Source organism: Anastrepha obliqua, chromosome 4 (genome assembly GCF_027943255.1).
Source record: "Anastrepha obliqua isolate idAnaObli1 chromosome 4, idAnaObli1_1.0, whole genome shotgun sequence".
Classification (NCBI taxonomy): Eukaryota; Metazoa; Arthropoda; class Insecta; order Diptera; family Tephritidae; genus Anastrepha; species Anastrepha obliqua.
The window spans coordinates 114,200,385-114,225,876 of NC_072895.1; the positions used below are offsets into that span (position 1 = coordinate 114,200,385).

Genomic DNA, 25,492 nt, shown 5'->3' on the forward strand with positions numbered 1-25,492 from the left:
TTTTCTCATCGTTTATTATTAGAATATTTGTTTATTCTCTTATAAATGGACGTCATACATTAACGCTTTTGTTAATCATTAGTGTCACTTGCAGCGCGTTTTTTTTATTTTTGGTTTTCAATTCAATTAATATTCAATAATCATATTTTACAAATAACATTTTTTTTATTTTCAACTCTGAACTGTAAATGTATTAAACTCTGCTGTATTGTAAATTTTCGCGTAACCTTTGAATTTTTCATACTTCTCGTATATTTTTACTTTTGATTGCATTGTTTTATTTTTTTTTCAGTTTAGCTTTGCAATTATAAAATCAAATATATGTATGTAAGTATGTATGTAACTATCTATGCGTTAATGCTATTGAAATTGTAAATATTTTAAGATTCGCAATTTTTTAATGATCTGTCTACATTGCTTGGTATTTAATTTTATTAAACAGCAGTAAATTTTGTATGTATTACAACTTTTAACTTGTCTATGTATGTATATGGATTTTCAACATTTTTTGTTTTTGCTTCACTATGCACTATTGTATATTTTTTGCATAGAAAAAAGTATCTTTTTATACGCTAAAATGCAGAGTTCGCTAATGCTTAAATTATATATGGTACTTATAAAAAACATTAACAAAAGTTTAAATTATATTTCTAATAGCTTACACGAAACTTAGTACTTTATCGTTAAAAAGAGGTTAGGAATGGAGATGTTTTCTATTTTTGATTATTAAAAATTTAATCGGGGGAAAATGGAAATATTATTTTCTTAGAGAATGCATTAATAAATACAAGGCTTTTATAAAAAGTCGTACTCAATTGCAGTTAATAACTCTCTTGACAATTGAGCTAAACCTGCGTGGCCTTTTGACTTTGTCAGTCAATGCAGAGAATTCTCAATCTTGAATTTTTGTTTAAAAAGTATGTACGTCTGTAAGTGTATGTATACGGCAGTTATCTTAAAATGTAAAATTATTGTAAATGAAATACTTTTTACATCATTTTTAAGGCAAAGAAAATTAAGCGTTTTAATTTTGTAATACGTATTTTTGTTTCGCAATAGCTCTCTTCTATTTCTTATGGAACTCAGTAAAAAAAATTTAGTGTGTTGAAAATACAACTCTTTTCCCCATTATGTCCGATCAAAGATTGTCATTCCAAGGTTTTTTTTTTTATGAAATTGATTTATGCTGCTACAATGAGAATTTTATTCATAACTTGCAATCGCTCGCTAGCAATTTGTCATTACAACAACAAACAACACATGCAATAGTTAAGACTACCTAAGCAGTTTACTTAACTTTTACAGGATGGTGATAGTTTAGGGTTCATAATATAATTATAAGTGCCCAAAGAAGGCGATGGAACCTTAACGGACTATCGTTAGCTCCAAAAGATAATTTCTCAAGTATTCTTCAAGCTGTAATTTACGGCATCGGCGCTTCTCGCAAAGAGAAGCACTTCTTAGAAAAAAGAAGAAGGAAACTAAGAATTTCCCTTTAGTCTCAAGAATTTTTCGCCTGGGTACAACTTGAAAATGTAGAACATATGCGAACAGATCCTTGACTGAAAACTTATTTTCCATTCTACGGCAGGTCCACAAAGACTTTATACCACTTCCCCTGATTGTTGGTTCTGTGTTAACGGAATGTTCCGTATTTAAAACAACAACCATTTCGGGGAGACATCAGAAATATGATAATTGCTATGCCCATACACTCGTTTTCACGAATACAACCTTTTAGACATTCTGACAGAAGTCATTTTAGGCAAAGAATTATGAAGAGAAAAAGGCACATAAACCTCTAAAAGTCTCATTCTGTAATTTCCGTAACAAATAAATAGTATGAAAGAACAAAAAATAGCGGATTCTCGTAAATCTACGAACAAATTTCTGCTATTGGTCGAACGTAATAGAGAGCTTAAAACATATTTACAACAACAAGCCAGGAAGGATGAAGGTATCGAATTTCGATAGCAAACAATTTTGTCAGCACACGAATCGTTCTATGTAAGGTTAAAATAAAAAATATTACCTAAAAACCTCAGTTTTCGGATTCACAGATAGCAATAAGTCAGAATAGCTTATTTTACCAGAAGTTCACAAATTTGTTAAGTGGTGACAAAATTACGAAAGTTTTCAAACGTTTCATATTTTCTGAAAAAATATAATAGTTGGAATTATTTTAACAAAATGCAAAAAAGTTATAATGCTAAATTAAGATCTTGTATAACAAGAAACAAATTGAAATTTGTAAAAAAGGTACAATGCATTTTATGTACGTGTGTAATTGAAAATTATTCAAAAACAAAATTAATACTTAAATCGTAGTATCCAAACCTTAATTCCTTCTTTGCATGGAAAGCACTTTCAATATAGCTAATTCTAATAATTTTCGAATTGCTGAATTGCTCTTAGACACAATCTTCTTCGACAATTGTGCCATTTGGTGAACGCATATGATAAATACCGGTTAATTTTTGCGTCACTTGATGATGATGTTGCTGCTATCCAATTGGCAACGCCGCAGCGCCGCCTGCACGTCGTAAGGGCGATGCTGCTGTTGACGTTGGCGCCGCGGCGAGTATTACTGTTGGTTGGCGCGTTGGTGTTGGCGTTGGAGTGGGTGTTGGTGTTGTTGGTGGCGGTGGTGGTGTTGCAGAGGGCGATGTAAAATGTTTTGTTGGTGTTGCCGAAGCCGATGATGTGGAAGTAATTGTTGTAATTGATGTACCAGCCAAACTTGTGGCCGCTGTTATGGATGTGCATGACGTTGACGTTGTTGCTGTCACAGCCGCCAGATTTGCCTGTCGTCAGGTGGTGCTCAGTAGCAACATATCACGTTGTGGCGTATTTTGTAAAGCATTTGCCGTTTTTAAGTGAATACTATGTATGAAGTGTAAGTGGAAAAGGGAGAGAGAGAGAAAAATTAATTATTTATTAAAGGAAAATTTAATAGAATGAAATAAAATTTAAAGAATGTAAAAAACGACTAATGCACAATATGCATGTATACAAATAATTAAAAAACAATAAAAATTAGATGACTATACTCTGTACTAAATTAAAAACAAAATATATACTCACTTATTGTCTTCCAGCGAGAATGTATCCGATGAACCGTGCGAGGCCACCGAAGTACCTGCAAGCGAACTTCGTATTGAGTGCGAGTCCTCGGGTACGTTTAGCGTTACTAGCATTTTTATTATATGTATTGTATTTAAATTTTGTTTTTGTTAAATTCAAAACATTTGTTGGTGACGGGTTTTTTGTTGATTGTTGGAATTGTTATTGCAAAAAAAAATTGTAGTAGCAAGTGTGTTTTAAAAAATTTTTGGAAATTTTTAATTTGTAAGTCGTACATTTGAAGTAAATTTGTCGTTGTAATTGTGAATTATTGTTATTGTTGTTGTCAAATTTTTAACGTATCAGTTAAACATCAGACGAGTTTATTTTTGGTTTTAATTTTCAGTTATTTGTTTTTGTAGTGCGTACATGTGTGGTTTTTGTCCAATACGCGTTTATTATTATTTTTATTTTGGATTACAACATTTTTGTTTTAACCAAGCCAATATTGTTGCGAAAGTATTTACAAAAGCGAAAAAATACCAATCTTTTATTAATATTTTTGATGTAAAAAATTTTCGTTTGATTATATATTTTTCTAATCAATATATGGGAACTACTTTTTTGCAATGTAAGAGCAAGAATTTTTTTCAAAATACATAGGAATGTGGTAGTTTCAAGTATGTGCGTGTGTGTGGCGGTGTGCCTAGCTAATATAGAGAGCGAAATCGCAGTTGGGAAAAGGGTGTGTCAAGATGTTAGTACTGAGTAGGATTTAAATAGTTTAGTGTTACAATTAAATGCACTGTTATGCAGAGGTGGCAAGCTATTCGACAAGATTACGTAGAAGCTTGTGTGTGAGTATCCACAAAACCAAGTAACCAAAAACTTGAAAAAATTCAAAACCATTTGCACGGTAGTTTAATGCTGTTGTATAAATTCTGTAGGATTTCGATAATTTTGGTTCAGTGGGTTATCACGAAGTCACTGTGTGTGCGTGTACGAGTGTGTACGGCAAGCAGGAAATACTTGTTTAGTAATGATATTTAAAAATCAGTAAATTTGTAAAAATGAACTTAAAATAATAATATAATAATAATTAATGTTCCGCTGAATATTAAAAAAAAAAATGATTGCATATTTTTAGTGTAAAGTTTTGAATACTTTTTTAAAATAATATAGTGTTAAAAATTGTTTCAAAAATGCAGTTAACGGTTTTTAGCATTAATAAACATGCATAATTGCTACTTAAACTTTTCGTAGCCGACATTAAAAAAATAAAGCTAATCATTTGCACACAACTAAAAAAAGAGATAAAATGCTTCAATAAATACAATATAAAATTGAATTTAAGGGAAAACATTCAATTTTTAGCCCCCCTTTAATGATATAAAATAATTTATATTAAAAAAATCTTTAGCTGCATAACTTTTAAAAATGCATTTAACTAATTATAGGCTGGTTGCAAAACCTGTCATTTCCATTTCTCAAAACAAAACAACATATTAATCATAATAAACAAAAAATTAAAAAAAATATATATATTTAATAAAAACATATTTCAGAAAAAAAAAAACATAAAGACTAAAAAATAATAGTCAAATACAAAAAATTAATATTGAAATAAAAAACAATTAATATTCGAATCAAACAACTAAAATTCAAATTAAAAGAAAAGGAAAAAGTAATAATAATGAATTCACTCTACGTACGGTACACTACCACAAATCAGCTGTTCGCTGCCAACCGATGTACTTTACATACTATGCTACGTTTAGATTAATAGAGATCTTCGCTTCTAAGGCACGTGGTCATCGTTACACGTTATTTTTTCCGATTCTTCCACTTCCATTCGGCATTTTCGAGCAGATATTAATTTTTTACGTACTTCCCACCTACCTTCTTTTCAATTACTAAAACCAGCTAAGGGAAAAGTATGTAGCTACAAATCCACCGTTTCGAAGCACAATTTTTAATGGATATATACTAATATTTTGCCAAAATTGGCATGAAAACCGAAAATTAGAGCAGATGTTGCCATCTCAAAGCACCCAACAATTCGCTTGTCAGAGAAGTCTCTCAAAAGAAAGAGAGAGTGCTCAAGAGCATTGTTATGACAGTCATTTGAAACGAAAGCATAGGAGAATTTTGAGTGCAACGAAGTGAAAAGTATTAGAGGCGCTCCTCACCAACAATTATACCATCTGCGTCAAAATTCTATTAGTTCGTATCAACACAAGTGCCGCAAAGCTTTCTACTCGCCCAATTGAGGTAAAAACACCGCCAAGGTACGATATTGAGCGATCGGTAAATGAAGCTATGCGAACTTGAAGAGCCGATTATATGAAACAGTGACTTCAGTTTTGCATAAATATTTGGACAAAAAAAGCTATCCTTAAATTAATTCTTAATCTTGGACGAAACAGGAATTCTTTACAACACATTAGAAGTCAAGGAAAAGTGAAGACTGCGGATTCTCGGTTTCGAATATGAATAAATGGCTTGGCGATACGAGATTGGGATTGAATGAAAACATGGGAGAAATGTTGGATGCAAAGCATCGTACCGAGCTAAAAGAAAATTATGTTGAAAATAATGCTTTCTTTTATCAAATTTCTTCTACAGTGCGTTATTTTTAGAAAATGGCGCGAGACTCCGACAAAAAGCTGAGGAAATAAAACAAAATTTCCATAACTTCTGTTCGGGCTAGAATACGAGTAAGCCGCAGAAAAGAAAGCGACTGCGCGTACACACACCAAATAAAGAGCTGGCGAGTAAACTTTCACAGGTCGTTGGAAAAACTGAAATTTCTCTATGGAAGAAACTAGAAACTACATAGTATTCTATAAAATTTCGCATTTCATACAAAAGTTGACTGAATGAAGTATTTTGCCGAATGTCGAATGTAAAAATTTTACAAAAAATGAAAATGGACTAATTACTTTTTTTGTACAGACTACCTCTCATTCTTGTGTTTTTGTTTCTTTTAACTAAATTTATAGTTCCGCTGTTGGTGACAATACTGGCTTTGATTTGCCGTTTCCACAGCATTTGTTTTTACCAAATATTTCAAATTGTGCTTAGTTATTTCTTCTTGGAAAACACGTTGGACGGCTGTAGCGGTTACTAAAAGAAGAAAAATATGAATGAGTAAGTACGTACTTACATACATACATACACATGCATACAAACGTGCAACAAACTCTTTACCCATGAGTCAGGAATAAAATTGAAAGGTCAATGAATGAACGATGTGGACCACAATTGAAAATCACACTTCAAATGTTTCGAAGTAAAATAACTGAATTATATACAGCAATACCTAAAATGATCAGCTTAAAAATGCTATTATTAAGACAGAATGTCAACGTATCCAAGCTTAAAATTAAAAAAAAATTAAATTTTCTATTCTATCAGACACTCTATTCGCAACGCGTATGGTAAGAATTCGTAAAGTGTAAAAAAAACCATAAAATGTGTATTTATGCAGAGTGGAGACAAGAGTCGAAGACTAATAGGATGGGTGATTTTTTTGTTTTGAAGGATAGAACTAAGAGTGTTAAATTAACAAAAAAAAAGTAAATCATCTGCAGCCAATTTTACTATTGTTGTTTAGATTGTTTTGACGAAGAGTATATAGATGGAGGTTAAATACTGAAGTACGAGACTTGCCTTTTATATATGCAGTATTTGCAACACCATTTGTGATTAACTGTAATTCGATATTTTTATCGAAAACTTTGGTATTTTTTAGCATAAACTTACATATAACGTTTTCCCTTATGAGCTTTATTTGTTCTTTTTTCAGTGAGTTGAAAAATTCCTGTCGCCCAAAAGAGGGAATTAACTCGTGAATATTTTCGTGCGTCAATTTATTACAATTTTCGACGTGGATTGTCAAGAGAAGAGTGTATTAATCAACTAACTTCGACTTTTAGCATTGAAGCACCAAACTCTTTTTTTGGCTACTGTAAAAAGCTGGTAAAATTAGTTTCAACGTGTCTGTCGACCCTTGCAGGATGAATTTCATGAAGGTCATCGGTTATTGAGCCAAAAACAATCGATGATGTGAGTGAATTCACAACGCAAGGCCGTCACGTGACATATCGCATGCATTAGTGGATTGCAGGAATAGTTGGTCGCCAAGAAGATTTGTTCTCATTGGATACCGCATTATTTAACAAGTTGTCCAAAGAGAATTCGAGCCTATTGGTGTAAAGAAATGTTGAGAAATTCAGACGCGTTAGTTAAAAGCTTCATTGGTACATGGTATCAGGTGACGAAGCTTGGATCTATGTATATGAGCCTGAAACAAAACAGCGAAAAAACAAACGGCAAAAGTTGTTCCCGTAAGAAGCACCTCAAAGCAAATGGTTTTTCGGAAAATCTAGTCTTGAAGCAAATGTACCACTATAGGAACTTAAAACAGTCAATTCTAAGTGGTACACAAGCATTTGTTTGCAAAAGTTGTCGGAGAATCAAGGAAAACCGAGACAATGCACACTCTCACGTAACGGCTTACACAAGAGAGTTTTTGAGCACTCAAAAGATCGAATTAATGGGCCATCCGTCTTACAATTGCAATTTGGAACCTAATGATTTCTTTTTGCCACCGAACATCGAAAATAAAATGCGAGGTCAACGTTTTTTAACGCCTGAAGATTCTAAGTAGCAAAAGTGCTTTGAAAATTGTTTAAAGCGAATGCAGAAGCGTATTGAGAATAAAGCGCAAGGAGAATATTTTCAAAAACAATAAAGCCATTTTTAGTATTATTTTACTGTTTTCATAATAGGGCACAAAATATAAAAGGCAGCCCTCGTATATTTATAAGCTATGAAAACCAGTCAATCGCATCAATGGAAGCTATACCGAAAACGAGCAGTTCTGCATCATTCGTTAAATTCATCAGACTGTCTACGTTTTTCTATCTATCACTTGTTTCTATAGATGCGAATGCCTGGTCTGCAATACTTCTTACATAGGTTGAAGAAATGGACAATAAACATTTTTGAAAATTAACTTTAAAATTTTAGATGAAGCTTATACACAACAAAAAGAAAAAATCCGTTACTCGAAAGTCAAATAATTTATTTTTTGATCTTATTTAATAAATATTCTACATAATTCAGTACATTTTTTTATATAACTGCTAATGACACACTACACTTCAAGGTCGGAAATGTAAAAAATTTTCTATCAATTTGTACAAATACTTTAATGCACTATATAAATCGCATTTTTTGAAAATATTATATTATTTATTCTTCATTTTTGAAGCACTTTTTGCGCCAGGCGAGCAAAAAGCGCCAGCTAAATGACATTACAAATTCAGTTGTACAAAAGGGATATAATTTGTTTGTTTGTAAATAATTTATAAGTAAAGTATATATTCAGTTGTAAAAAATATCATAGTACAGGTATACAGATTATATTATATTGCAAATATAATGAATATGTAGATATATAACAGTACATAGGAATAAAATAGGAATTACAAGTTGTTTGTTATTACCAAAATGAATAGAAATACATACAAATTTAGTTATTATATATTGAAAACATAGGCTTCAAAGCGATAAATTAACGAAAGGTAGCGTAGTATGGCAGGCATACAGGTTCAAATATTTTATAAAATTTGACATAAACGCGCAGCCTTAACTTTGCGTACAAATGATACGGTATTCTGGAATAGAAATGGAATTTAAGTAGTATTTATGTACTAAAATACATATGTACATATGTATTTTTTAAGTTAATTAGCATTTGAAACACAAAATTACTTAATATTCATTGTATGAAAAATCAGTCACAAAAAGTCACAATGATTTTTAGAATTTCAACAATTTAATTCAATTTCATCAAATTAATGTTTTTGTTTTTACTTTCTGTTTATTTGCATTACCGAAAAACCAATTTCTTTGTTTTAATTATGCTACGTTTACACAGTGCTTTAAATTGACAGTTACAATTTTATAGTTTTGCATGTTATGTTAAAGAATGTAATAAGAGTTTTCATACAAAATACGCTAACTAAGATTTCGGAGCAAATTAAGATACTTAACTTTGGAAATTCAATTTGTATGGCAGCTTCAAATGCTATTATTTAATAAGTTTCGCAAACTAATATGGGTCAATCCCGAATACCGGGATTTTTTCACGGTGTTTATTTTCCACTTTGGAAGTTTTTATTTTTTAATTAGTTACATATATTAATTGTGGAAAATAATACATATTTATTTACTTGGGACATCGCCTTGAATATGTGGGTAGTCTAAAAACTATCAGCATAAAACATTTACTAGAATCTGAACTATTGATTTTTGACAAATTTTCAGCCAATTTGGGTCGCTCTGTGTATTTTAGGAAATAGTTGCATTTAGTGTCGGGTGTCATTTTTTATGGCATCCCAGCGGCAAGTCGAAAAGAGGCCGCCAGAAATAGCGAATAAAGTCCATACATTCAAAGATTACTGGGGTGCCTAGACCTGATAACGGATGGAAAATACATATATCGATGAGTATTTGGAAATGGCGAATCTTGGCTTCAGATATAACCATTTTGATTATTTCATCCAACAAAGCAACTAGAGAATAAGGTACACTCGAAGTAAAGGAATTATCAGGGCGAGTGGCGACCACAGAAGGCCATGGATAGCGATGGTCCCCCCTGACGAACCGATTGTCATTACTCTGTCACATTATTGAAACGATCCAGATTTATATATATAAATATATCCGGCGAAGGAAAAAACATCAAGCTGCACGCCACAAATAGGAGGAGGGGCTTGGTCAAAAACCCAAAAAGGGTGTACGCGCCAATTATATATGATATATGTATATAAGGACTGTCGCTTCAGCTAGTAACAGTACAACATTCCTAAAAATTGTATGGTGATGGTTTATGGGGCTACAACATTGTCGGCGATTGTTTTTTACTTTTCAGTCGACCCTCGTAATACATATATTTAAATAATTAAATCACAAAACTCGAGTACGTTTTCAATGAAAAAATGTCGTTTAAAAAAATAGCTAAATGCTGTGGGGAGCTACAGGAATGTTCACAGTAAGCATTAACCGTTTGAGTGCTAAGCAATTTTTGTAAATGTGTGCGAAAAGTGCTATGCCTGTTTTGATGATTTTAAAGGAAAAAATAATTATTTCAAATAAAACACTCTAGTTCAGACAAATATGAATTACTGTCCGTTGTTTCAATCTCCATACAATCAATTGAGATCGAATCATCATTCGAATTAGAAGCACGTGACATGGTTATTTATTGATAAATAATTTAAAATAACTGTAAAAACTTATTTTAAAAATTATAAGAAGACACTCACTCTTTGAATGGTACTTGACGACTAAAAAAGTAGAGCACAAAACAAAATAATAACAAATTGTAAACAAACGGATAAGGGAAAAGTAGAGCACAAAACAAATCACAAAAACTTAATATTTACTCTTAACTTATTACTCTCACGGAGCATCAAAAGCACACTAAAGAGCGCAGCAGTTTTGCGCCGCTTAGCATTTTTCGACACAAACTCTAAAGTCAGTTTTGCGCCGCTTAGCACTCTAACGGTTAAGACGGCTTGAGGAAAATGGTTTAAGAAGGTTAAATATCGTTTAGGAGATTCGAAAGTTTACAAATTCTTATAAATCCGATTTAAATTTTAAAATTAACTTAAGCCAAATTCATTCACAACTTTTTTCAATTATCTTAGCAAACAAAAGCAAGTTACAAACAAACTGTGTAACTAAAATTTTGTATTATAAAAAAAACTATGTACAATTCAATGCTACGAGTACAATTTTTTTAAAGAATTTTACTAAACAGCAAGCAGTACGTATAAATGCATATATAAGTAAAAAAAAAATGTTTAAGCATTAAAAAAAAATTGTATACGCTATTAAATTTTTTAATACATAAATGCAAGAATATAACATTGCGATTTTACATTTAAGCTTAATGCTAGTTAAATTGGCATATTGTAAGAACTATTATATTTATTTATTATTACGAGTAGGCTTAAATACGTAAGTAGTATGCTGGTAAATATGGAATTACTAAATTTTTATTTTTTTTTTTTTTGTTTTTCATAGCCGAGTATTCTGTACGCTGAGCTCATCATCGTCAATGTCAGCATTTTCGTTAAAGTCTGGCGGTAAATCATCAACGTTCGGGTAGTCAACTTCAGCGTCAGTATGATTTTGTAACTGTAACGTTGTATGGCTGTAACTATAGCTATTACTGTGCCTATGATTTTGCATGTGACTGTGGCTGTAGTTGTGGTTGTGACCGTTATTGTATGCGTTGTTGTCAATGTCATTGTACAATTTATTGTTGGTGGTGACAACAAATCCATTACTATAGAGTGAATAACTGCTAACAGCCGGTGAGGTGGCTAAACTAGTGATACTTCGATACGTTTTCATTGAATATGCATCACCTAAAAGAATTGGGGCGAAGACGGTGGAAAAGTTGTGTGTATGTGTGTGTGTAATTTTTTTTATTGGTTGGATGGAGAAACAGAGAAAGAGAGAAAGTAAAGTAATCATCATAATAATAATCATTCACTAATAATAACAATAATAATAATATGTGTAATATGTATAATAAATAATATGTAATAAACTGGTTGTCTTATTATATGTTGAAAACAGTTTGCAACGAATCTTGTTGAAATGGGTTAAAAGACACAGATTAAAAAAAATGGAAAATAAAAAATTTATATATTGCGGTTAAATGCGATTACACAGAAATACAAGAGAATATGACAGATGAGAAAAAGTATGAAGTTATGAATTTGAAGTTCAAGTGAAGCTGTAGAAGTTGACAAAAGGAGATTAAGTACATATACATACATATGTAAGTGATAAGCTGTAGTAATGGATCCATTCAAGTAGCACCAGTATTCCATAGTTTGTAGGCGGTATGTATGTTACAATATAACTGTACAAGTAACGGTTAGTATATGTATTTAGTTTCGAGATAAAAATCGTGTTTCATTTCTTGTATATTTATTTTTGTGCACAAATAGAGGCATAATAACGTACGAGGCGAATTCGTACAAGGTGAAGTGACTAGAGCAAAAAGATCATTTTGCTTTTACAATTTCGTGAGTTGAATGCCAATATTTCAATCAGAATGAAACCAACAGAGCAACAACAAAAATACGGATCATTTTGAAATTCTAGCCACGAAATTGTAAGAAAAAAAAAAAAAAAAAAAGAAATCAGCTGCTCTAGTAACTTCACCTTATATGAATCCGCCTTGTAAATAGGCCTTATACACGTATTCATTTATCGTTCAAACAGTTCAACTTACAACAATGAAATTCGCAGATCAACCATGGACCGTTAACCGGCTCTCAGTGATCTTGAAGGAATCAGCTGATTGGCTGACGTAATTTTGACCCGACAGCGGTTTGTTCACAAAAAACTGAAATTGTGTTGGTAATATACGAAAAAAGAATCAGCACAACCTTTCCTTCACTCACTTGATACTTCATTTCCGTAACGATTGATGGGACGAGTGTGTGAATACTTGTGAAATGAGAGAGAAAAACTTGTTGGTCACACAAAGTTGCTCACACAATTTTGTTTTTCACCATGGCAGATTGGCCAAACCTGGTATTCTATCAACCTTGGATACACCGGTTGGTGAATTTCATATTCAGCGCCAATTTTTGATTGGTTAACAAAGTGAATGGTGAAATTTTTATAGATAACAAGTATTATTATAGAAGCCGTTATAGATAACAAGTATTATCATAGAAGTGTTTTCTTTGTTAGTCCGTCACTTGGCCGGAACTTTTCAGCCCATGTGTTACTTTTGGCTGCCGACGACATAGTCACGACTTCTGTATTTTGACTTCCACATAGACTAACAAAGAAATGGGGGATTTTTCTGAACTGTATGTTTATGTAATATAAAGAAAGTGCATAATCTTAATATTTTAACAGATTTTGCTATTAAATTGAAACAAAAAATAAAAGAATGATTTAAAGAATATACAGTAGATTCTGTTTTTATGCGGTTTTGAAATAGTGCGGTTTTTTTTAAAATGCATGTCGACCTATCGGGAATTGTACATATAAACAAGATTCTAAACCAGCTAAGCAAAAACTCATCACAGATTATATCATGGAACCGCCTGCATCACCATCCAGATCAGACGTGTACATTTCCTCAAGTGACGGAAGTGATTTTACGCCAAATCCTTAACGAATGCGCAACATGCGGGTATTGTCTGATTCTATTTCTGACGATGTAAATTTATTTTTCGATTCTGACGTTTCTTACATAAAGATATAATTTTCAAAAATACAATTTTTTGTTTATGCGATTTTATTTAATTATTTCAGTTTCATGCGGTCTATGGAACGTATCTATAGTTATAATATGGGACTAGTACCCTTTTTTTATGCGATTTTATTACATTATTTCAGATTTATGCGGTTCTTAGCACTTTTGAAACGTATCTATAGTTTTACTATAGAACTGGTAGCTTTTTTTATGCTGTTTTTTTTTTTTAAATGCTGTTTCTTGCGGAACGTATCTACCGCATGTAAACAGAATTTACTGTATTTACATACAAACTGTAAAAGAATTGTTTTTTTTGGCATTTTAAAGCCAAGGAGAGATTTCTCAAAGAAATGATGAAGAAAAATGTTCGGATTTCTGTTGAAAAATAAAAACAAAAACAAAAAAACCAAGAGAAAATATTAGTAATAAATGTTTTTTTAAAAACTGTGTACTGGATAAATTTGAGAACATTTTTCTTGAGCATTCCTTAAGCGTTTTTTTATATGTAGATCTGCATAGGGGCCTTATACGAATTTTTCCGATACTCGCTACTTTTATTTCACACATCGATAATTTTTTCGAGATGCGTTTAATAAGCTTAATGAAATGTTCGAATTGTGTTCAAAAAAGCACTAAGGATCAAATAAAACACGATTTTTTTGTTTAAAAAACCCACTTTGATATAATGACTAATTAGATGTAACAGTATCATTACTTGGTTAATATTCAAAATAGTTTAAGGATTAGTAGAAGCGAAATATATTTGCAGAAGCCTTTTTCTATATTTTTCTAATAATAATAAATATTAGTTAAGATATTTTTATTTATGTATAATAATATATATCAACAGGTATGAAACTATTCGTGGTAAGCAAACAAAATTATTTCTTAATATATAAGTTGTTGAAGTTAAAATTCATTACATTCAAATCAATTACAATAAATATGAATATATTTAAATACAATTTATAAGAATTTCTACTGAGCTACTTTTTTTCTTTTACTTTCCTTTTAAAATGTAAGTATTGGGGAGCACCCATATTTGAAAAAAACAAAAAAAATATTGCAAATGTGGTACTAATTTGTAACAGTTTATTTATCATTTATCAATCTAGATTGGAATGAAAATATCAGAACCAAATGATGTTTAGGTAAATTTTAGGAAAATGAACAGTAATCCACTATTCTCAACCATATCAACAAAAAAAACAAAAAAACCAAACTTAAACTTCCGCACAGGGCTCACGAGCTATAGGCAAAACAAAAAATAAATAGTTGCTATATGTAAACACAGTATAACGTTTTCAGATTCTAATGATGTCTTGCTAAATTTTTAAAGAAATTAACCTATTCGCTATAACGCTATTCTTAACCATGCCAACAAAAAAACAATTGAGAATAAACTTTTGCACCACCTCACAAAAAAATTGAATAGTTTGCTATATGCAAACACAGCATAAAGTTTAATGCTTTGTGAAAAAATTGGATTAGTTACCTTTTTTAAACTATATTTTAAAAATATCTATTAGAGTTTACAAAACAGCACGTATTCAAAGCTCAATTCGATGAATTTGAGAACGTCGGTAGCTGTATTAAGTTATCAACAATTTATTTAACTCTATTCGGATACAACATTCGGCGAATTAGGAATGTTTCAGTTTTTAAATCATAACATTTGCAACAGCAGGTATTTTCTTCATGAAATTGAAATAATTAGTATCTTTAATATGATATAAAACTTTATCCCCTCCTGCCAAAAAAAACGACTTTCCAATGGGCAGTGCAATTCGAAATTCTATGAAAAAATAAGTAAAGGGTTTTCCAATAACAGGTGTTATTTTGAATAGGATTGCGCTATCGAGAGATGATTAACGATTTTTTATTGCCGGAATTGGATGGTGTTGATCTGGACAACGTTTATTTTTCAAGAGACCGCGCTACGTGCCACACAAGCAACGAAACCATTGATCTTTTACGGTAAAAGTTTCCGGACCGTGTTATCTCTCGAAGAAGTGATCACAATTGGCCACCGAGACCTTGTGTACTAACACTTGTGACTTTTTTCTTTGCAGCCAGGTGAAAGAGAAGGTCTACGCCGACAGCCCAAGATCGATTCAAGACCTCAAAGATGGAATTCGTGAGGCTATCGAGGACATAAGGCAGCCACTTTGTAATTCGGTTATGGAAAATTTCATGAAAAGTATATTGTCCTGATGTTATTTTCCACTATTAACGGCATACCTTCCTCTTTATAATGAAATGAACATCCGATCGTTTATATTAAAAAATAACATTTTTCTTTGAATATCAAAATAAAACCTCTTATTGGAAAACCCTTTAGTACTACATACTCTTATCATGGCGATGATGGTTATAATATTTAAAAACATACCAACCGTATTATACACACAGAGTTCGTTAATTAACGGAGCATTTAACGGGCTTGGTAAAAAATGTTTGTGAATGCCTAGGAATGATAAAATACAAAATTACGCAGATTGATGCGGAAAATGAGCTTAACTGTGCCGTAACGTAATTGGAGATGAGAGAGAATGTCTAAAAACCTCAGCTTTTGCAAACAAAAATTAAGTTAGGTTAGGCTAATGTAAACAAAGGAATGAAAGCGAGAATATATAGAAAAAAGTGGTTTATAAACGAAAAGATTCTAACAAAACTCTACAATTACGACGACTCAACACCTGCTTCTGTGAAATTCACGCTCATTCTAAAAAAAGTCTAACAAAACTCTACAATTACGCCAACTCAACAGCTGTTTCTCTAACTTTCACGCACAACTTTCTACATTTTCTCAACCCTTTAACTTTTAACAGCTGTTAACTATTTTTACCAGTTGCCCTTCAAACCATAAGTCCAAGAGACTTTTGCGGTTTATTACATGGAGATCTACAACAAAAAACCAATTTACAAGTTGCCATTTAAGCAAGTAATGAATTACTATTCTATAAATCGTATCGCACTTGAATGAAACTGAAAAATTAAATCAGAAATACTTGTGCGACAATAAGAGTTATGAATCAGCAGCCAAACATAATTATGGACTAACAGTGGCATGACGTCATTTTATTTTCTTAAAAAATATAAATAACACACGCCGTCGATAGGAGTAATAACAAAAATAGCGCAATTAAACTATGATAACAAAAAAGCAATCAATTATGAGAGAAAATCCAAGATACAAAAAAAGCACACGAAGAAAGAGAGGAAATGAAATAGTAATTGTGAGTGCATTAAAATAAAGTTAGTTTTTTTTGTAAACTGAACCCATTATTACTTAAAATATAAACAAATAATCCTAAATAATGCACTGTACATGATTTCAATTGAAGCAGAGACTAGAGGCGCAATGATGCAATAACTGAAGAAAGCATTTTATGTAATCTCGGAAAAAACTAATAATTTTACAAGTGGAATGAAATTTTCAGCTTCTGAAGTACCCACAAACAATGCGATAATCAAATTGGCCCCACCATTTATTTGCACGTATATAGTATATATATTTGCTATCATCATTCAATGGAAATATAATAAAAAATTAAAATAAACACTGTTAAGTATGTCATACAAGCAGTAATTGGCAAACGCACAGAGTGCAGTAAATAAAACAGAATAAAATAATATATAATATAATTTTTCTTAAATATTTATGTCTTTCATGCGAAATTCATTGTTATCAACTGTTTATTAAATTCATGCACAAACATATGAAGGGTTACCAGATAGCAATGATAGTTTTTACAACTGTTGTTTTTCAGCAGCTGCCAAAATTATCAATGCCATCTAACTGTCAAAATATCCAATAAAATTTAACATTTTAGCATGCATCGTTTTATGCCTGAAGGACGTGTAAAAATTACTAGCGAATTTCCGGCACAGTTGTAAATACGCAACGTGAATTTCCTAGTGCGATCGGTCGCTATTAAGGCTTCAGGGCGGAGATAATTTGTCACACCTGAGTATACCATTTTGAATCTTTAGCCATCAAACAAAGAGAGATTGGAGCAAAGTGAAGGAAACATAGCTGCCGTAGCAGCTAATATTGAAGAAGACCCAGCAATGTCGATGCGGCGATGATCAGAGTCAACACGACTTATATGGGTATAATATTAGTTTGGAGAAAAATAAATACATTATTTTCTCAGTAGATGACTGTTGTCAAGGTGACATTTCACAGAAAAAAAATTATTTTGCTGTTGTTTTGTTTGTTCCATTCAGTTGCTAGTTACAGGATGTTAACAATGGAAGTCAACAAAGAGAAGAGAGAGAGTCGGTATATTTTGCAGTTTTTCTTTGATAAAATATATATGATTGTATTTTTTATAAAATTAAAAATAAAGAACTACCAAACGTAGAAATCTCTGGATTTCGAATCTGAAAAGACAACTTAGTAGATTTAGTAAAACTTAGAAGAAAGCGGCGCTCTTTTGGCCCTGAAAAGATTTTTCATTTAACTTTTTATAAGTCATGCTTCAAATCAAGAAAAAAGTGTGAAAGTGACTGACGTTATATGATACATAAAAGGCGTTTCACCTACGAATACATTCATTCTCTATTCGATTACTATTAGATTTAATTGACTACTAGAGATTCTGTGAAAATGTGGATGAGAATTATAGACAAAAAAATGTAAATGTTTTCCAAACGGAAATCTTTGGCATTCAGAAAGTAGCAGATTGGATAATTGAGAGGAGATGGAGCGGAAAGCAGATTGGATAATTGAGAGGAGATGGAGCGGAAAGCAGATTGGAGTCTTTAACGACAGCCAGGCTGCACTAAAGGCTCCGAAGAAAGCAAAGCAAATCTAAAAGATTGTTCAAGAATATAAGAAGAAGCTTAATTCTGTTGCTAGACAGAATAAGCTTGTACTTATATGGGTTCCAGGACAGTGCGGTGTTCAAGGGAATGAAATTGCCGATGAATTGGACAACTGTGGATCAGGGTTTCCCCCACGGGGACAAGGACCAATAATCGGAATTAGTTCTGTAGGAATCATGAAGCGGATCAGCGATTACGTATACAATTTCAATAAAGAGCGATGGTCCGGTCTAGAACGCTACAGAACTGCAAAGTATTTTTTGACAAGCCCGAACAGAAAACTGTCGGACTGTCTTCTAAAACTTGGAAGAAAATACGTTCGGTTAATGGTCGGTATTATTACAGGACATAATCTATGGGGTCAACATATGACCACCATTGGAATCATTGAGGACCGATTTGCCTGTCTTGCTTAGAGAAGGCTGATAGCACAAAGCATCTTCACTGTGCTACAGCAAGGCTGTGAGTTTTGGGTTCCGATGTCATGAGAACGAGTAAAATTCGTTATCTCAAACTGGAGGATAGTTTCAAATTTACCAAAGAATCCGGAAAATTCTCATAGGTCTAACTACCTCTATTTCTTATGTATTCTTTCCCTTCTTTTTCCCCCTGGTACTTCTCTCCTTTCTTCCTTGCCTATCTACCCTTTCACTTTCGAAAGCTTTACATACAATGGGCTATGTAGCCTGAGTTTTTTGGAGTGACCAAATCCCTCGGTGCTTCTTGGCCAGACTTTTCAAATAAAAAATTTGAAAATATAAATAGTGTAAACGCACTACAAAGTTTAATGGCACACACTTATTTTCTTGCTTCGTAAAAAAAATTGTTAAGCTAAATAATAAATAATAACACATACTATAAAAATTATAAATAAATAAACATAAAAATAATAAAATATATAGTTTACATATATGTATTAAATTCAAAGTACCGAAATTTACTATATCGAATTAAAAAAAAAAAATTAAAAATCTGCCAATTGATCTAAAAACAAAATATTTAAGCCTCTATTATTGAAAACAAATACATGCATACTACTTTAAAATATATATATATATATTTTATATATATATATATTTTTTATAAATATTTATTTATAAATATATACATATATAATTATATTTTTTTAGATATGTATTGTATGACTTATTTATAGATATATAAAAAAAATTTAAAATTGTATAAATATGCAGCATTTTAGTAATAAAGTAAGCTTCTTAAAAACAAGCCTGCACCACACAGTGAAAAGCGATTTATTAAGCCAAGATATTAAAATTTACTGTTAGTAATTCATGAGGAATATTTGAAATGAAGTTCTAAAACCGTACGGCCAACTATAGAATTGTATAATCAAAATAAAAATTCAAACACTTTAACAGAAAATTAATATGAAATTCTTGCAAGGCATATCTATTAAAGATGGTGTTGGTAAATCGGCTGATTTGTTTTTTTTTCTTCTTCTTTCGCCGTGTTCATGTGGCTGTCAGCTCAGAATGAAACAAGGCGAATTCATTATTTGATTTCTACTTTGCCAATACTTTGCTTTGACAATCAAACGTACAGAACATTGTTGTTGGTCTAGTGCCACCACCTTTAATGAATGCGCCTTGAAATTGTTGTAAAATAAAAATTACTATAAAGAATAATTTCTTTTCTAACTAGACATCTTCATCAAAAGCGGAGTAATCTTGAATAAAGAAAATTTTTCGGTTCCACCGTTACACATTTTAAAACTCCATTTTCATTATTTCGACCAAAGCACTATTATTATGTAGGTGTGTATGTATGTATGCACAATGTAAGTATGCTTGTTAATTATAAATTACAAAGAGCAAGGGAATAAAGTTAGAAGTTGAGTTAAGTAGTTGAGTGAGTAATAGTGATACTAAATTGAAGAGATAGTGGAATGCATATAGCAGATGGAAAAATGAAAATTATGGCATGAAACTTACCCGTAGCGCATTCAGATGTCTCATACGACATTGTTGATTGTACTTCTACTGCATTTTGCTCAGATCTGAAAAAGGGCAAAAGGAGTTATATGGATATTTATCATCTTACAAAATCAAATGTGTTAATTTGCGGATGACACAGTCCTCATGGTATCTCATAAAGATACAAAAGTCGCAAAACAAAATTTACAAAACGAATTAAATGTGACATTAAACTGGTTCAAAAAATGGAACATCGAAATTAACGCTGACAAAACAATACAAGTAAACTACACAAACCGAAGGACAACCATTGAACCTGTTAGCGTTGGTAATACTGACGTGAATATTGACACCAAAGCGAAATACCTGGGTATTACGATCGACTCGAAATTAAACTGGCAGGAGCATATAAAGAAAAAGCGAAATGAAGTTAAAAATCGTTTTAAGAAATTGTACTGGCTACTTGGACCTCAGTCCAATCTATCATTGCAAAATAAAGTACTTATTTATCGAACGATAATTGCTCCAATCTGGAAATATGGAATTGAGATTTGGGGCACTGCTGCAAAAAGTAATCTAAGTATACTTCAACGAGTCCAGTCTAAAATACTTAGGACCTTAAGGGGTAACACCACTGTAGAAATTTCAAAAAATTGATTTTTTTTTATAAGCTTAAAAAATTCTTTGAACCTTTTAAAATACAGAACAAAAAGTTTTATACGTTACCGAAGTCTATTTCATAAATATTTTAAGCTTTTAACCAAGCGTTAGTGACTGCTACCTAACGACTTCTCCAAATTTCCAAACTTTAAACGCGTTTTTCTCAAAACACGTTTTCTGAAATTGGCACGCAGCATAACTCAAACAATTTTAAATATTTTTAATCAGGCTTTTCACTAAGTCTGTATAATAACCTTCTTAAGAGAAGAGCGTAGGGGATTTTCGATAGATTAATTTAAACGATTGTTATAATTATTTAAGTGCCGTTTTTTTAGTCCAAAATAGAGTTTTTTCCTTCAAATGCTTGCTAATTCCACAAAAATAAATATTTTTTAAATCCCCTACGTGTTTCTCTAGCTATTCTTATCTAGATTAAGAAAAAAATGTTTCTTTGTTCCAGATTAAAATTTGCACCCTCTGTGCTGCGTGCCGCGGAGTTCCTTCAAGAGAAACCACATTACAAAAATGTCTCCAATGCCGCCATTTTGTAAAATTTTTCGATCAAACTTTGTAGTTTTGTATTTTAGTATATAAGTAATAACTTCCCGAATCATACAAAAAAATTCTTTAAAAATCGTGTTTTTTTTACGCGTGTACAGTGGTGTTACCCCTTAACTAATGCACCTTGGTACATACCTAACGCAGATATCCATCGCGACCTTGACATCGATACTATTGATGAAACAATACAAAGCGCTAGCAGAAGACACATAAATAGATTATTAACGCACACAAATCCTATGATGAGAAGACTACCAAATAAAGAAAAATCTACCCAAAATCGGCTTAACCGTCAAACACCAACAGATCTTGCAAAATCCATGTAATCAATTGTCAACTAATCGTATATGTCATTGTTAACCACTTGTTTTTAAATAATATGTATATATTTCTTCTAATTGAGCTTGGGGGCATTGGCCCTTCAATATCACTCTCATTCCATCGTTTTGTAAATCAAATTACTTATTGTCTAACGACAGGTGTAATATTTTATGGAAGAAATAAAAAAAAAAAAAATGTGTTAAATTAATTAGAAAAAAAGCTAATTATAAATACTTATATGTATGCTGGTAAGCAGGTAATCCATGAGAAAAACATCATATAACCGAAGGAATATGAAGAATTCATTTGTGGCCACATGATAAATACTAGTAATGCACAATTAAATACTCCTCGTTATACCGATTCACATTTTGTTTTCGGTTTTTTGCGCTCGAGCACTAATGGGGCTGACAAGGTTCAAAGACTATCATCTGCTCTCATAACCGGTGTAATTTCAACTATAACATCAAAAGCTTTATATGCGACACCAAAACTTCTTCTAGTAGACACTAAACCTCCTTCTAGTAGACCTGCAGCCAAAATACTTATACATCGCTAGAGATGCAGCGATAAGATAGAACACTTAATGGTCAAATATGGGTTACGACCACGGTAAGATCCGATAATTTAGAGCTTGCCGGACTGGTGAACTATACAGTCACACAGTCGCACCCTCAAGGGAAGAGTGGGAGGGAGACGATGTAAGGCAGTGCGGGTCCATCCATGTGTACACAGATGAATCAAAGCTCGAGGGTAAGGTGGGCGAAGCTGTATATTCCGAAAATCTGGGGATCTTCTTCAACTTACGGCACCCCGACTTCTGCATTTCTTTTCAGGCTGAACTGTTGGCAATAATATCTACGTTTTCACTGATAGCCAGCCGGCGATAAAATCCCTCACAAAGCTCGACGTGGGTTCCTGGCCATTGCCAAGCTTGGCACCAAACTGAATGACAGCTACGCAGACAATGGCATAGGCATACCCTTACAGACATGTGAGCTACTTATTTTTGAGATAATTGTAAGCGAACAGCGAACGAAAACTGGCGTAATGAACACACCTGCAGAACCGCCCGACGATTGTGACGGGCTCTCAATGCTAAACGCATAGAATCTCTGCTAAGATAATCTTAGCACACTGATTTCCGTTATAATGGGGCAGTGTCTAATAGACAGACACGAATAGAGGACGGGCTTCTGTGAAATATGTCTAGATGAAGAAGAGAAAGAGACGATTTTGACCTGCTGTGCTACTGTCCTGCTCTATTCGGACGCAGATTTACCATTTTAAGTATACAATTTTCCAATGAGTGGCTCATTTTTCTCAGCTCGGTGGGCTTCTGAACAAATCACATTAGTTTTATGTTGGAAGCACGGCTTTCCAATTGGCTATGAGCCTGGATGTATCCCATTGTAGACAATCTAATCTAACACACAGCTCGAAATGAATACACATATTCGTTTCAATCTTACTAGAAAATCCAAAACAAAAAACGGAGAGAACCTGCATACAGAACAGGGGTTATACCGACAATATAGGCTCAATGTGTCCATGTGGTGTCTATTTGAGCGGTTCTACATTATTCAGCTCTTCTACAAACTCTTCTATAACTTGAAAGCATAATTTGCAAAGGGAGGCATGTTTTATTCCAGTTAATGGGCTTCTGCTGGGATATCTGACATACCTAGCATCACTTTATGGTCTTAACGACTCAAGCAAAGCTTATTAATGCTACTAAAACAATTGTTTACCCGGCCAAGGGCTGCCAAACCAGCGGCGTTCACCAAAAACATGTCATCGGAATTTTGTATCTCCGATATCAAACGCCGGCTAGAGGTGGCATAAAATGCTATTGAAGTTACAGTCCTTAGCCGGATATAAGTCCGAGTCGTTCCAGTAAACATACAATAGTGGTGTTATTGATATAAAAGTATTAAAAACAAAAACATGATTCCACTTACCTTAATATCACATCAGTTATAACTTGTTTCTCCGTATCGGTATATTCGGAACGTCGCCGACCAATCTTCTTCTCAATATCAGCTTCTAAGAATTGTCCCAACGGTCGGGCGGGAAATTCGTTCGCCTTGGGGGGTGGAGCTATATCCAATTTCAATTCCTTTAACTTCTTCAACATACGTTCGAGTGCCTCGATTACGTAGTCATCGTTGTAGCCGAAATTCTTATGCAATTTCACTTGCAAATATTCAATAATTGAGTCCATATCGTTGAGACGCAACAAATCGTGCTTGTGCAAATAGAGTATGGTGACGGCCATGGCGCTGACGACACGCTCACCCTCCAGCAGATAAATGTCCCACACGCGTAAAGCTAAACTAAATGGTATCTAGAAAGAGAAGACGACAGTGGGGAGAGAAGAAAATAAAACAAAAATTATGAAAAAGGTGAAACTGTGAACATTGACATTTTAAGCGGTTTGGTGTATGCATAAATACGAGTTAAACAATGAAAAAGAAAGTGAGGTGGTAAGCTCATAATCAAAGCAGCATTAAACGCATTTGGTGACAGACTACCAAAGATGGATGGAAGCCAAATGTTTTCACAATGTGCGCAATATAAATTATGTAATTTTTTATTGACGATTTTTGTTGCAAATATAGCGCTTTGTAATGCTTTATACTTATAGTAAAAAAATTACTGTTATAAAACAAAAATTTTGAGGGAATAAGGGAAACGAAGTGGTTAGAAATAGAAGGGAATCAGAGTAAGTATAAGTTGGAAACGAGCCGACAAAAGGGTACATGCTTGAATCGATTCCTCTAGTATTTCTAACGCTTCGGTTGCTGTTGTTGTTGTAATATTATGTATGGAGTGACAATCTTAACTAGATATAAGTCTGGTTCGTACCGAGAAACGTACCACAGATTTAAAATTGAAAAATCTGTACGTTTTCCTAATTACTGCAGTGTCTTCCAGTCGGAAGTACTGGCAATTGGGGAAGCTTGTAGGTTACTATTCGCAGATTACTCTGTTAAGAACAATATCGCTATTCTTTCGGATAGCCAAGCTGCAATCCAGGCAATGGATTCGGCTACAACAACCTCTAAACTGGTGGGACAAAGTAGGATTAGCCTTACCACCTTGAGTGAAAACCATAAAGTTACCTTAATCTGGGTCCCGGCTCATCGGGACACTGAAGGTAACGAAAAAGTAGATGAACTGGCTCTGCCAGGGATCTGCTATGAATAACGTTCTTGCAGTACCGGTATTCACACCATTAGGTGCAGTCAAGAATGCAATTTCCCTAAAATACTTTCGAATCGCAGATTGTAGATGGAGAGACCAGACGAAATGTAAAATTAGCAGAACGTTATGGCCCACCTACAAACTCAAGCAATCGTCGACATTGATAAACATGAAACGACGGGACGTCTGTAGACTAGCGGCAGTCATAACCGGCTTTTGGTCTGTGGGAGAACAAGCAGTCAAAATGGGCATCCCTCACAACACACAAAGCCACAGTTGTAAACAACATGAGAAAAAGGAAACGATTTTCCATTTCCTCTGTGAATGTCCTGTCTTATGGGAGGAGAGAATGTTAACCCTGGACAAACCACTCTTCGAAAGCCTCGAAGAACTATCTGGCTTAGAAGTCAACAACCTAATAAGGTTCTTAAACTTACTAGACTGGATATAGTCATGCTGTAAATAACCGTTAAACAAGCTCGTAACGGGGATGTGAAAACAAAATGGTGCGGAAGCGCTTCTGGATGAATCACCACTTTAACGAACCAACCAACCAACCGTGAAACATAGAACGGACTGTTATGGGAACGTTACATTTTAGTATGCA

At 33.0% G+C, this 25,492-nt stretch overlaps 1 protein-coding gene across 6 annotated transcripts in view; it reads right to left on the minus strand.

The window, feature by feature from the left end:
* LOC129246011 (USP6 N-terminal-like protein) overlaps window positions 1–25,492 on the minus strand; it is a 36,866-nt gene that overhangs the window by 6,067 nt on the left and 5,307 nt on the right. For 2 of the 6 annotated variants that reach the window (XM_054884499.1, XM_054884498.1), the window contains 3 exons: window positions 23,640–24,025; window positions 20,155–20,219; window positions 10,967–11,510 (listed from right to left, as the gene is read on the minus strand). In XM_054884499.1, the coding sequence (XP_054740474.1) occupies window positions 11,158–11,510; window positions 20,155–20,219; window positions 23,640–24,025 (804 nt within the window). In that variant the 3' untranslated portion in view covers window positions 10,967–11,157. Of the gene's footprint in view, window positions 1–2,032; window positions 2,155–2,337; window positions 2,884–3,084; window positions 3,191–8,194; window positions 8,748–10,966; window positions 11,511–20,154; window positions 20,220–23,639; window positions 24,026–25,492 lie in introns of those variants that run through there. The other 4 variants (XM_054884502.1, XM_054884500.1, XM_054884501.1 and 1 more) reach the window with 4 other exon arrangements.